This window comes from Microtus pennsylvanicus, chromosome 20, assembly GCF_037038515.1.
Source record: "Microtus pennsylvanicus isolate mMicPen1 chromosome 20, mMicPen1.hap1, whole genome shotgun sequence".
Classification (NCBI taxonomy): Eukaryota; Metazoa; Chordata; class Mammalia; order Rodentia; family Cricetidae; genus Microtus; species Microtus pennsylvanicus.
The window spans coordinates 35,820,143-35,835,089 of record NC_134598.1 but is presented as its reverse complement, the minus strand read 5'-3'; the positions used below and the strand labels follow the sequence as shown (position 1 = coordinate 35,835,089).

General features: G+C 47.9%; 1 protein-coding gene across 1 annotated transcript in view; it reads right to left on the bottom strand.

The window, feature by feature from the left end:
• The window catches only part of Stab2 (stabilin 2), a 140,399-nt gene that overhangs the window by 86,622 nt on the left and 38,830 nt on the right, over window positions 1–14,947 (bottom strand). The window contains exons 18-24 of the mRNA XM_075954612.1: window positions 13,005–13,157; window positions 10,036–10,098; window positions 7,849–7,935; window positions 7,220–7,306; window positions 5,362–5,473; window positions 2,704–2,884; window positions 550–646 (exon numbers count right to left, since the gene is read on the bottom strand). Coding sequence (XP_075810727.1) covers window positions 550–646; window positions 2,704–2,884; window positions 5,362–5,473; window positions 7,220–7,306; window positions 7,849–7,935; window positions 10,036–10,098; window positions 13,005–13,157 — 780 coding nt within the window. The remainder of the gene's footprint in view (window positions 1–549; window positions 647–2,703; window positions 2,885–5,361; window positions 5,474–7,219; window positions 7,307–7,848; window positions 7,936–10,035; window positions 10,099–13,004; window positions 13,158–14,947) is intronic.

Sequence of the window (14,947 nt, the reverse complement as noted above, 5' to 3'; positions counted from 1 at the left end):
ACTCTTTATTTATTTATTTATTATGTATGTATACAATATTCTGTCTGTATGCCTGAAGGCCAGAAGAGGGCGCCAGACCTCTTTACAGACGGTTGTGAGCCACCATGTGGTGGCTGGGAATTGAACTCAGGACCTTTGGAAGAGCAGGCAATGCTCGTAACCACTGAGCCATCTCTCCAGCCCCGATACTACAACTCTTGATGCAGGCTTGGGATGGGAAACATTGTCAACTTGACAGCGTCTAGATTCACATAGGGGACATCATCTGGGTGTGTCTGCCAGGGAGTTTCTAGATTAGGTTAACTGAGATGACAAGACCCACCCTGATCGTGGCTAGAACCACACATCCGTATAAAACCCAACAGGCTTTGGCAGCTGTCTCTGCCTTCCACGATCTAAGGGAGCACGCAGGTTATTTTTTCCCCTTAAAGTCTTTCGTCTCCATGGGGTGACTTCATTTAGTGGTTTCTTGCTGTGTTACTTGTAAAAAGCAAACAACACGAAAGGAAGCAAAAGCCAGGGCTCTTGGCTCTGAGAAACGGCACTCACGTTTGGGCTACAGCCTCCTCTGGAGGTTGATCCCATGCAAGGGTCTTTCTTAGAACAGAGGGTTCCGTCCCCTTCGTAGCCCTCATTGCAGACACAGCTGTGAAGGACAGAAGGCGTGCAGTCAGCCCAGGATACCCAGCGCTGGCCACACAGGTGCATGTAGCCAGCGAGGGAGGAGGATGATGTGCTCGGGACCATAGTGGTTTGCTCTGTGCAGGGAGCCTGGGTGCAAGCACGGATGGATGATTTGGGGGTCTGCAGTCAGGACTCTACCTTAGCCATTGTGTGGCCTGCCTGAGTCTCTTCACGACGGGGACACTATCTTCTCATTTGGAAAATGGCACCGATACTGCGGGGAGCTCCTAAGAGTTCACTGGCATCATCGGGTACAGTGGTGGCACCTGGCCCGCTCTGACCGGACCTGAACTGCACTGTTTATAACCCGTCCCATGCTAGTTTTATTCCTCTGCTTCAGCAGAGACAAAAACTGTCTGTGGCACAGGTCTGAAGATACTTGAACATGTTAACAGGTGAGACCCCTCTCCCCTTCTCTGGGTCCTTCACATAACACCCCCAGACAGACAGACGGACAGACACACACTCATGTGTACCTCCTGGGATATGACAATTTCTGGTCTTATTCTGCTTTCAGACATTCCTTCCAAAATACTCTACCATATTTTTGATGTCTAATGTGGGTCATTTGCTCATCCATTCATTGGTTTGATCAAATCTATTGAACGCCCTGTGATAGAGGCCGGGATAAAAAAAAATGTGGCTTCTCCATGTCCCCCTGAAACTTCAGCAACATGTGCTTAAAAAACTATCGACTATTTATCCAGGATCAAGTTCCCCAGAGGAAGTGATCTGTCTGGCATTCACATACAGAGAGAGTTTGATTTGTTCCAACACAGGTCTCTGCGCTGCCCGAGGTCATGCAGAACATGCAGACATCGCTGCGGGTGGGCTGGTATACTCACAGGCGATTTTAGGCATACACACCGACATAGTTCCCAGTTCCTGAGGCAGACACATCACGTAACCACAGGAAAGACACAAAGCCTGCTCTCTTTAGGGTGACAGTCCCCCGAAACAAGAAAGTAACTATTCAAATACAACTTAAGGAACCATGCCAGAACAGGGCTGGGATTCTGGACATCCTCTGTATCCTCCAGGGTATTGGAGGTGGTTATTGCCTCTGAACCAGAAGACAGCAAGCTTTCTGAGGGCATTTGCTACTCCCTAAAGCTACTGTAGCTCTTACACAGTTAAGGAAATGAACGGTAGTCTCTTCCACTGTTCGACTTCATAGCGAATGCCCTTCACAAGGGAGCTGTTCTTGACACCTTTGGAAGTAAAGATGTCATCAAAACATGGACAATTTATTGCTTCCTTTTGTGATGGTTTAACATTGATTGACAGTTTGATCGAACATAGAAACGCTTCCTCCTTCCTCTCTTCCTTATTTTCCTTTCGTTTTTTTAAAGTTATGATTTACTTATGTGTGTCTCTCTGTGTGTGCGCGCATGAACATGCTCTCACACACACATGCAACGTGCATGAATGCACCCCTAGTGGCCAAAAGATGGTGGTGGATCCCTTGGAGCTGTAGTTGCGGCATGGGTGTTCAGAACACAACTCGGCTCCTCGGGAGGAGCAGGGACCGCTCTTACCTGCCGAACCTCCTCTCTACTCCCCTTTTTCGGATTTTTAAAGCAAGGTCTTTCTGTAGTCCTTGTTGGCCTGGCACGTGTAGCAATCCCCTTGGAGTGCAGAAATTGTAATATGCATACCCGGAACCTTCATTGTTTCTTAAATGTGCTCATAATAAGGACAGATCCAGGCCGGGACACCACGCTTTTACATTTGATCCTTTTAACTGCTGCCACTGTTGTTAGGCAGGATTCACCACTACCGACAAGTAAAGCTCAGAGAGGTAAACTAACTTGTTGAAGGTCACACAGCTGGTGCATTTTAAGTACCAGCAAGGGAAAACTAAAAGCTGGATTCTGCTCGGTCTAAGCTCCCACAGGAGCTGCCATACTGTCAGGCGGGCAGAGCGTGCCTGACTTTATCAAGCACGAGGTCCGGGCTGGCTCCACCCACAGGTGGCGGAGGCCTTGCATGCAGACGGCCTTTCTTTCCCACGCCTACCTGGCTGTCCCATTGCTGTATTTACAGGTGGCATGGATGTGACAGAGCTGTACATAGGGCCCGCAGGCTGAGGGTTTCTTGTCGCAGAACCTCCCGGAAGTGCCCTCTCGGCATGTTCCCGAGAGGCAGGCTCCGTCGCTGTCTATGCGGTTATCACACGCTCCATGGACACACAGGCAGGCTGCAGGAGAAGGGGACAGGCTGTTTAGGGCTTGGAGGACCCTTTCCCGTAGGAACACAGTACTGTGGAGGGTGGGGACTGTCTCCGCCCCCACGCAGTGCTGTCGAATCAGAGCTGGGTCGAAATTAGCATTTCTCGGAGTGCCAGGGGCAGCCTTGGAGAGCTGACTCTTACCCCTACCCCCAGGAGGAGGCTATATTGGGTCCCAGTGTGCCCTCTGTGTCTGCGTGTGGGCGTGGAGGAGAAGATGGTTCGTGCTGTGGCGAAAAGAGCCAAGGAACCCAATTTCCAACTCCTCTGTGGTTGGAGATGCTAGCTGAGGAGTTTCTCACTTTTTGAAAACATTGGAGAATAACTAGGCAAGATTTCTTCTGTTTGTAGAACTCCAGATGGGATCAGGTGTTCACTCTGCACTTGGAATCACAGCAAACCTAGTGATAATTAGTGGCCAGTATCTGAGCCCGACTTCATTCGAGGTCCTGACTGGCTTCTCGCGGTCTCACTAGCCGCCCTCTGTGTCACAGCATAAGTACGTTCTACATTTTAGATGCATAGGCAGAGGCCCAGAGAGCGGAAGCAAACTGTCCAATTGGTCTGATTGGACAGTCAAATACGATGCAAAGGAAGGGTGTGTGTTCACACCAAATGTGTGGAGCTAGTGGGGGTAGCAATAGACGTGACTTGGTCTATTGATTATTTAGTAGATATAATTTCTGCGCTAGAAGCCCCCAGTTATGATCTGGCTTGATATTGTGAGCAACCAGTGATGTATTCTTGGAACATATATATATATATATATATATATATATATATATATATATATATATGTATGTATATGTGTGTGTGTGTGTGTGTGTGTGTGTGTGTGTGTATGTTTATTTATTTATTGGTTTTTGGAGACGGTTTCTCAGAAGCTTTGGAGCCTGCCCTGAAACTAGTTTTTATAGACCAGGCTGGTTTCGAACTCACTGAGATCCTCCTGCCTCTACCTCCCGAGTGCTGGGATTAAAGGCGTACACCACTACTGCCTGGCTCCTGATTTTGTATCTGTGACCCACAGATCAAAAATATTTTAAAAAATCCCTGGGGGCTGGAGAGATGGCTCAGAGGTTAAGAGCATTGCCCGCTCTACCAAAGGTCCTGAATTCAATTCCCAGCAACCACATGGTGGCTCAAAACCATCTGTAATGAGGTCTGGTGCCCTCTTCTGGCCTGCAGGCATAGACACAGACAGAATATTGTATATATAATAAGTACATATTTAAAAAAACAAGCAAAGAAAAAATTTTTAAAAAAATCCCTATGTCTGTTCTAAATATATCCACATATATCTCTTGTCACCATTGTCTAAAAATTATAGCCAGGCAACATCCCATTTGTGTGTGGTTTCTATAGTATTTGTACGGTGACTCCCCTGGAGGGCATTCATGTGTGAGGCTGTGTATAGGGTCCAGGCAAAGACAAGGGCTTTTTATATGGAGGACTAGAGCAGCTGGGGAGTTCAGTGGTAATGACGAGTGTTGGGACCAATCCCCACGGCAGTGAGGACAACTCTGCAACCTTGTCTTCATTATCTGGACAGAGACACTGTAACACTTTCTCCACTGAACTAGAAATGCGCATTTAACTTTTCGGTTGGCCTGACTTCATGGGAGGCTCTGGCCTATTCCTTTCACTTTGTTACATTCTGATTTTAGCTTCGAAACGGGCGTATAAAAATGTATATAGTTAAATATACATATGAAGTCATTTTAAAGAACGGTTCCTTTTCTGCATTTCTGTGTTAGGGCTACATTTGTATGTGCCTACTGCGGGACTTTCTATATGTTCTACAGACTTTTTGATACCTATGCCCCTGAGGTGTGGTTACGGCTGTTGTAATGACAGCAAAACAAACAAGCAAACAAAAAACAAAAACAAAACAGTAAGAGGTCACAACAGTAGCCAGCGTGTTTTCAGTATGTACAATGTGCGAGGCGTGTCCTGGGGAGAGCTTTCCGCATATAAGTTGCGATGGATTTATAAAATGCTTACTATTGCCTCCGCCTTCATTTCATTTGGTGTTTGAGGGTGCGCGCGTCCAAAGTCACGATTCTAAAATGGAGGCACTGGTGGGTAAGGATCATTTGAGAGGGAGCAGATCTATTTCTCGAAATAGACTCTATTCACGGCTTCATGAACACAGAAAGTGCTTTCTAAAGTGCAATGGGCCAGATCAGCACTGCTGGTAGCTCCCTCCCCACCCCAGAAAGCTGTTAAAAGTGAATTTTCTCTGACTCATCCCAGAGAGAATCAGAAACTCGGCCCCGTGTGCCCAGCTGTCTGGCACAGGCTATAGTTTGGGAAGCATCACTTAATAAAGCCACGCTGGGACGATGGCAACCACAAGCGGAATCCACAAGACAGCAGGACCACATCGTCAGCATCCTTGGGATGAGCACGAATCCACGGACAGGAGCTCTAGAAGCCCCACTTACTTCTGTTACACCGAGGTCCGTATCTGTTGGGGTCAGAGCAGAACTGGCACCTGGAGCCTTGGAAGCCATCCTCACAGATGCAGGTCCCGTTTCCGCTGAGGCCATCTATGCACTGAGAGCAAAGGCAGCCCCGTGGGCCATTAGGACACATGTGGCAGCGAAGGAGAAGCAGATGCTTTTGCTTCATGGCTTGAACTTGAACTCAGGCTCGGTCCTACTGGAAGTGACTTTCCACTCCTCGCAGGAGGCAGAGTCATTTTGCTATTCACGCAGGATGTAAAAATAGCACCCAGCTTGGGGAGCCTGATCTAGGACTTAGAACCTTAAGGGACAAGGTGCAAGGGTATGCTGTATAGCTGTTTCCTCTGAACTGAAACATTCTGCAAGGAGCGAGGCTCAGCACGGCTTAGGAAGCTCACAAGACACGAGAACCAAGAAGCCTAAACGATTATGACCCACAGGGAGCCTTGGGGAGCTTAGGTGAGCAGGGAACACTGGCTGAGGCCGGAGACTCTTCAGTGGGGTCAGAGAGATGGGCAGGCAGGTCCACTGTGGACACAGCTTTCTTGAGTTACCACTAGGGCTGGGGTGGGCCTTTTCCATGATGTGGCTGCTCAGCCACCCTTGCTTCTGGATATAAGCCCAGTGAACACGCCAGTTCGTTAAGACAGACCCGGATGACTTGTTTCTCCCCAGTACTCTCTCTGGGGTGAATAGAACTGTTTATGTCTCCTCAGAATGAGCCATATCACAGAAGTGAGACCCCTCACTCAATGCTGAGGGGGTGGCAGTAGGTAGAGGCCTTCAGATGAGGTCGGGCTCTGTTCTCTGTACATCCTTGCTTGCTCAGTGTGTTTTCTCCATTGTAAATCTCACTTGCTCGCCTAAGTGGCACTATTAGGACATGTGGCCTTGTTGGAGGAAGTGTGTCACTGTGGGGGCAGGCTTTGAGGTCCCTTTTGCTCTAGCTTCCCTCAGTACGATAGTCAATTGACTTCTTGCTGTCTCTGAGTCAAGATGTGGGACTCTCAGCTCCAGCACCACATCTGCCTGCATGCTGCCATGCTCCCCACCATGGTGATAATGGACTGAACCTCCAAAACTGTAAGCGAGCCACCCCAATGAAAGGTTTTTCCATATAAGAGTTGCTATGGTCATGGTGTCTGTTGACAGCGATAAAAACCTAAGTACGACACCTACCTGCCCAGCCCTGGCAAGACCATGTTGATATCGGTTACTGCACATCAGAGTTGGGTGTGGGCTACCTTCCCACAACCACCAGGCCCCAGGCAGCACTGCTGCTCTCTTCCCACCTTCTGTGTGAGACAGCCTGCCCCCACGTGGCTTTCCGTTTACAAGAGCAGCGGTGTAGATGCGGATCTATGAGATTCCCAGCGCTATAGTTTTCCTACATGAATTTACCATTCAGTTTTGGTCTTGACCTCCAAATAGACAAGGTAAGCGTCGGCTTTTACATTTCACTAGATTCTAAATTTGGGTTTAAAACACAACAACAAAGTGGCCATTGGCCAACACTACTATTATTTTGAAGTATCACGGAAACCTTTGACATAGGATCTTCCACAGGCTTGGAAAGAGACGTTCAGAGAGTTTTGAGTTGTCCAGGTTCTCATGGGGAACTTTAGGGAGGCAGAGATTAAGCAACATTCTCCCTCCTTCCTTCCCTCTCCTGTCCCAGACTCCTATGCTGCCAGGAGCAGCAACAGCTCCAGTTCTCTTGATTCCTGGGAGTGCTGCCTAGTGCTGCCACTTTTTGGCTTAGGGGTTTCCATCATTACTGCGTGACTCCAGAAAAGTCAGCACACATGAAACAGTGTGAACCAGGGACTATACTCACCTGCCCATTTCCAGAACATGGATTCAAGAAGCCTCCTGGACACGGGTTGCAGTCAGGCCCAAAGAAGCCGCTACAGCATTTTGGTATCTGGAACACACAACACACACACTGCCCTTGGGGACCCCAAGGAGGGAACACATTTCTCAAAAGAGAGGTGTTTTGATTTCCACTACTGGGATACAATGCCACACCCTTCTTAGAAACTGGGATACAATGCCACACCCTTCTTAGAAACTGGGATACAATGCCACACGCTTCTTAGGAACTCGCTAGCGCTTTACTGCCAGGGTGTTGAATGTCTCTCACATGAGATGAGTCAGTCCCTGTGTTTCTGGACGGGCATTCCGAAGAAAATGCCAAATACGCATTGTCAGGGACTTGGGTGGAAGGTGGTGCACGCATAGGGGTCAGGGGCAGGGAGTCTATGTTAAGAGGCAAGGGGACTCAAGGATTCAGGGAGGTAGCGACCCCACCACACTACCCTGTCTGCGTTCTGATTACCATTCAGGAAAATATCCTACATTCCCACAGGTCATTTGTGACCATGCAGACTCCAGAGTACGGTGGCATGGCTTGGAGCTTCCCAAGTCCTAGTGTCCTGGGTGGAGCCCTGGCTGTCCCCTCCTCACCTTCATGGTGGCATTACAGTACTGGGCACAGCCACTTTTCAGGTTCTGTGTCCTGCTTCTGTAGACACAGTTGCGTGTGAAGAGTACCTGGAAGGAAGTCAGAGGGTAAGAACGCTGTCGTGTGCATCCCGGCGTGCCCTGGACATTACACAACCTCTTCCCGTGGTAGCCAGTCTGCTCTGTTGTGGCATTGGTACCAGAGCAAGGCCACACCAGCACACCAAGTCCAAATCAGACCGCCATGTTCATGAGGGGATCTTTTCCCCTCCTCTCATGTTACGGCAGGCATCTCTAATCAAACACTGAACATTCTGATTTATCCTGCATGCAGTCTGGCTTCTTCCTCTGCTCTACAGCCAACCGCAAGATCACGTGGGCATTCTGGAGCCAGGAAGTATTGATCTCTTCTATGTGGAAAAAAAATCCACCAACTGAAATATATATCAGTAGCTTGAGACTTACTCTTAGATTTGGGGGTTGATCCATCCTTCCATTTGTAAATCTTTGGTGCTAACTCCCATTTTTAAGGGCTCACAATGGGCTAGACACGGTGCATATGGCTCATCAGTTAGCCGATTCATGCGAATGTTTCTCATGTTTCTTTTTTAAGATATATAGAAATCGAGGAGCGGACAGACTAAGCCGCTTTCCCCTGCTAGCCCTGCTATAATTTGGTCCAGAGACTAAGTCTCACGACTCTATCTTCAGTATCACATGGTCTCTGTGGGTCTCAGCTGTTTCAACTGACATGGGACAATGACGCTGATATCAAATCTCCCCCTAAGAATTTAACTCTCGGCTCCAATTTTGTTTTAGATACATCTTTGTGTTGCTTATTCCCAGTCTTAGGCTCTGCCGAAGAATGGATCTTGCCAGGGCCACAAGATCCTAAAATCTTATCTACATAAATGCATCCTGAGATCACGAGGGAAGGAGCATTTTAGGTAATGAACCAGGGTGGATTAAGGCCATCTCAGGAGATTTTATGGTTCTTGCCGATTTCTTTTTCTCCCCCTCTCCCCCACCTCTTTAGTTTGAGGCTAACTAAATGGTGTTGGGCGCACAGAGTCCTGACCCTACCATAGGCCGTCAGCTCTGTGTCCTCGCCTTGATGACGTGTGTCCTTCCGAGTTTGATGGTCGGTATTAAAGCCACAGGATCTAGAATCACCCAGAAGACACACCCTGGGCGTGCCTGGGAGGGAATATCTAGATAAACTGAGTTTATCCATCCTGAGTAGGGCAGCACGGGTCCATGCATCAGGGCCCCAGACTCTCAACAAGGAGGAAGCTAGCATGCTATGCTCTCCCTTCCACGGGAAACTGTGTCCCCTTGAGATGTGAGCCGAAATGACTTGCCAGGAACTTTATCCCAGCAACTGAAGAAGTAAAGGTAACGGATCCTCTAGGGTTGTCGCGTAGAGCGGGTACGACAATGTCTGCCATCCAGCTGACACTGTGGTACCAACGTGTTTCTCCTGTTTCCTAGCTGACAGTTTCTCGAAGGACTCGTGGGAAACGGCTTCATTGAGCACAGCAAACACTTGAGCACCCATACCTACTTATGTTTAATATTCTCCTTTATTAAGCGTTTCCTACTAGGAGTGTATTAAAGATCTTGTCATTTTCAATAATGATGTAGTCCTGTGTTGAAAGGATCTGTTTGGGAAAGTCTCTCTTAAAGGACAGAAATTTCTGTCATCCTTGTGTTAGAACATGCAGCCACGTTGCTTTCTCCAACAGAGTACTTGGTATGTAATTAAAGATTGCTGTATAATTGATTATATATATATACATATATACATATGTATATATATATACATATATATATATATATATCTTCAGGCAAAACCCAAACCAATACAATATCTATTTGCCTATAATCAAGCACTGTTTCTAAGATATGATCAAACTCCAATAAACATGTAAAGAAGTAGAGAGGAAGTTCTGAGAGAGACTGCTTACACTTGGCTATTGTGAATTTTATTTATACTTAACCCTGTTTTTATCTACAGAGAAAGAAACTTAGGATAGTTTAACCAGAGCCTGCTAGGTATCAAACAGGTGTGTGGGGCCTCTTCCTCCCACTGCAACTGTGGTAAAAGCCAGAAGGAAGCGGGCAGAGAAGATGAGACAGGACAGAGTGGGCCTGCCCAGGCTGCCCAGGAAACAGTCTGACCACACTCACCATGGGCTCAGAGTCAGCAGGACATTTGCTCCAACGTATCAGGGAACAGCTCACACAAGTGCCCTGAAAGAGTGACAGCGGTCAGCACGGGCGTTCTCATGAGGCCTCGGGGAGAGGGAGACAGCCTTCAGGGGTGTCAGCTTCCCTCCTTGTGAAGGGGCCTCCTTTGGGCTCTCCCACTGTCCCTCCAGGTCCTCCCTGGGGTTCAGGAGGGAAGCCGACACTGGATGAGAGTTGTGGAATCTGGATATGCCCCATGTTTCCCTTCTCTCTCTGGGCAGAACAGCCTGCCAACAGGCGGTAGCATTCTGATCTCTCTGATGGAGAAGCCCCGGCCCCCGACGGGACCCTTCGGCCACCCCAGGGATTTAGAGCAGGCACCTAGCAGTTATAAAGCTGAACAATAAAACTCAGCCTTCCCATTCTTGCCTTTGCCTCCTCTGGTTCTTAATTTGGGAAGGAAGAGACAAGATGTAAGTCCGCAGATCTGTCCATTCTCTGTAAGGCTCTATGACCAATTTGGGGCTGGTTGTGATCAACTGGAGACACTAGCAGGTGCTTCTTGCAGGAAGAGAGCAAATCAAGGATTTGCTCCTTGCCTCCACACTGGTCAGCACACTGTCCCTAAGCTCTGCACTGGTTGGCGTATTGTCCTTGCAGTCTGCATTGGTTGGCACACGGTCCCTACAACCCTCTGTATTCTCTTTTGCTTTTCCTACTCTCACGGGTATCCCCGTACCTCACTCCTAACTCTTTGGCCATGGGTGGGATGGTTGCTGTGGTTGTTTATCCCTGATTACGCTTGCATCCACCTGTTTGTGTTCCTTTAAACCATTAGTGATAAATTCTGCTTCCTGTAGGGACTTGACTTAAAAAGTGCTATTTATTAAATTTCTAAAGTCCAATCATGAAATGTCCGAAGGCCACCATGCTCCCAGTATGTTAAAAAGTAAATTTTAGGAAGCTTCAACTATTTCTACTCTTTATAGATCTAAAGACATATTTTGCAGAGGAATCACTTGGGCTTTTAAGACAGCTTTCCAATCCAAACCACTCCGAGCTAAGCACAGCAGGCAGGGCTGGCTTTAAACCTAGAGAAAATGGTGAAGGCTAAGTAGTGGAGGAAGGGTTCATTCTTAGGCAGCTCCTGGAGAGAGAGTTCTTTTCCCTATCAAACCACAATTCTTTGGGTTGTGATTCAAGCCCACATCTTGAGTTTGTCCCTGAGAGCGACGAAGAAGCTTTTGAGCACCCAGAAGCGGAACACGGCCAGCACTGTGGCTGCCCTTGTCCTGCAAACTTCTTTCTCTGGACAAACAGAGATGCCTGTGGCAGAAGACTCTGACGAGCACATTAAATGACTAAATCCCATTCTCTTTCTCATTTTTGCAGGTCCCTGTTTTTCTAATAGGTTCACATCTGGGTTAGGAGGGAGGCCACTCTCTCTGGCTTAAGCCAGGCAATGTGCCCGTGGTGATTATTTCCAAAGAAGGAACCAAACAGGTTGCTGCCAGGGGCTTGCCAGGAGAGTAAATGTTTCAACCTTCCTTAAGAAGGGCTGGTCAGAGTGCCATAGCCGTCCCCAGATGGCATCTGACTTTCAGAGGTTAGGCTTTATACAGCAGAAACCAACCAGTCATTGGATCAATCAAGATCCCTGGGACCAGAAAGCCAGTCACCATCCAGCCTGCAAGAGAGGACAGGAAGGTGGCTTGCTGGCACCTGCCTGGAATCCCAGCAGTTGGCAGCTGATCCATGAAAGCTGTGAGTTCGAGGTCAGACTGGGATACATATTGAGACCCTGTTTCAAAGAGGAAAGGATGAGGTGGAGAAAGATTAAAAAGTAAGCTTAGGTGTTTTTCTCTTGTTCCCTTGTTCAGTGTCCATGTTCCGAAGATACTATGAGATCAATTATCACGACTGAAATATCTTACAAAGAAAGATTCTTTGTAATTTGGGCATTGTAGTCCCAGAGTTAAATTAGAGATTGCCCATGGAGCGATCTTGGTGATAAGGGTGCTTTAATTAGAACTTGCTGAGCCACAACAGCTGATACTGAGTTAGAAAAGGTTATTAGAGGGCGAGAAGCTCACGAAGAAACAGAAAGTCGGGTATCAGGAGAAAAAATTACAGAAAGACAAGCGAGTCCCTCGGCTAGAGCATCCATCTGCAAAGGTTCTGTTGTCTTTTTCCGTGGAGAGAGTAAAGTGGTGGCCTTGAGCAGGTGTCCCAAATGAGAGGGGCAATGGAAGTAAAACGAAGGAGACCAATCCTGCACCCAGGGGGGAAACCCTGCCCAGATTTCACCCCTATGACTGAATAGGCAGAATAGCAACACTCCTCCAGTGCGTGTCTCCCCAAACCTCAGAATGAGACTTTGTCTGGAAATAGAGCCTACAGATGTATTCAGGCCGGGGAGTCCCTAAATTCGGTGACTGTTGTTCTTACAAACCCAGGAGAAGACACATGGGGAGCAAAGCTACCAGAAGTGAGGGCAGAGATGGATGGGCGTGTGTAGCTACGCGATGAAGAGTGCCTGGGGCTTCTGGGAACTGTCAGGAGCTCGAGATTTAGTGAAGCAGCGTGCGTTTATGTTCCAAGCTACACAGGAGGCAGAGGCAGGGGGATCTTCAGAGTACACAAATGTGAAGCCACTCTTCAAAGAATCAAAGAGTCCTGGGATTTCAGAGCCTCCAAGGACAGGACGGCCTGGCAGATAACTTGATTTCAGATTTCTAGCACCCGTAAATGTGATAGAATAAATGACCGACAACTATGGTAATTTGTTATGGCCACATAAAGGACCTTGCACAACTTCAGGCTATCTCCGGTGGAAATCACATAGGACCTCATAGAGATCCATCTTTAGGGGGTGGTTTTAGCCGGCTCAGAATGGAGAGCACCGAATGCTTGCCTGCTCTCAGTGGCTGTGCGAGCACCAACTTCCCAAATTTCCCGAGTTCCCTTACCAATCTCATTTCTCTCTTTGTTTCGTCACATCGGTGGGGAAGGATCGGGACGATGGAGGGAGGAACGAGGACGCCGGTCAGTGTGTAAATTCGGCCGTTTTTGGCAGCGACCTCGGTTTCTTCCACTGCCACATCATTTACCAGAATCCGTCCCTGGAAGAAGCAGAGACACCTTCCGTTCTGATGGCGAGAGCTGGAGTAGTCCCCAGGCAGAGATGCCTGGTAAAGGCATCTCTAGGACCCCGTGGTTTCTCCTCAGAGGGAAGGCTGCTAGTGGTGGCTCTCTGTCAGCTGATGATTGCGTCTGCGAACTGAATCCCTTCCTGGGCAAGGCTGTCCCTGCACACGCTGGCGTGGGACAGAGTCCTGCCTACTTACACTCACACAGAACTTGTTTATTTTACGTCTTAGTTCTCAAGCAAAGATTCATCTGTTCAATACAGTTATTGGCCTCAGATAACTCTGCTTTAGGTCCTGTGGAGGCATCAGACAATGAACAGACATCCTGCCGCTTCTCAGTTAGTGGGAGGGGGGACAGAAAATGAGTCAATTCGTCAAGATTTCTGAGTTCTACTTTTCCCACGCCTGCCCCCCTGCAGACCAAATGGCGACTTCATTCTCGTTGCCCAGGTCAGAAGCCTCAGAGTAATCCTTGGCTATCTCAGGCCTTATTACTTGTCAAATATATTGGCGAGGCACTCGGGAGGCAGAGGCGGGAGGATCTCTGTGAGTTCGAGGCCAGCTTGATCTACATAGTGAGTGTCACAGCTTCTCCAAGTGACACTCATCACAACAGTAACTCACTGACCATTTCACATTCTGTTTTCTCTGCTGGACGTAAGCCTTCCTCTTTTCCTTCTTGCCTTAACTCAGACTGTACTCATGGAGGCTCTCGGCCGCTATTTGCTGAATATACAGAATATATTTGAATATACACGTACCTATATGTGTATATGTGAGAGAAAGACTGAAGAGGGGAGGAAGGGAATTATTGGGGGACACTGTAGAGGGTAGTAGGGGATAGATACACAAGGTACAATGACACACACATTTATGTATAAAAATGAAGATGTTACAATGAACCCATTATTTTCTACACTAACTAAAACAATAGCATATAAAAGTAAAGCTCCATTCCATCTCCTTATTCCCATTCCTTGCTTTGCCTTTTTTCTCTCATTGCTTCCTATGATAAAGACTTTTTCCTTAGCATCTTTATCGACTATCTTCCTATTTACTAGAATGGAAGTTCCATGCAACCTGAGACTTCTATCTGTTTGCTTTTGTGTTCATCAGGACCTAGGATAGTGCCTGGCACATCCTTGGACCCAGCAGGTGTTTGCTGAATGAGTGAGGTCATCACCACCACCAACAGTGGGTGGTGTCAATCAACAGGAGACAATTCCCTCTGCTCCCAGACTTTGCCCATTGAGTGAGCTTTTCTGAGTTTCTTAAATAAGCCATACTCCCTCCAGCCTGGCTCTTCTCACAGGCTCTCCTTCCTCCCCCGGATTCTCTTTTATCCATCTTGACAAACTCATTCACATGCCCGCCCTTCACGTCTTGACCACCACTTTCCTCGGACTCCTCGTCCTCCTCGTCCTCTATGTCCATCACAGCTTCTCTGACTGACACTCATCACAACAGCAACTCACTGACCATTTCACGGATCACTGCATTCTGTGTTCTCTGCTGGACGTGAGCCTTCCTCTTTTCCTTCTTGCTTTAACTCAGACTGTACTCATGGAGGCTCTCGGCCGCTATTTGCTGAAAGAACCACTCAAAGAGTGGGGTAGCGGTGCGGACATCAGGACTGTGACATGGGGGAGAGAGCTCAGCTGGTAAAGTGCTTGGCTTTCCAATAGGAAGACACGATCCCTAGGACCCGCTTTAAAAAGCCAGGCATAGTAGCATGCTCTTGTAACACTGGGGAGGTGAAGACA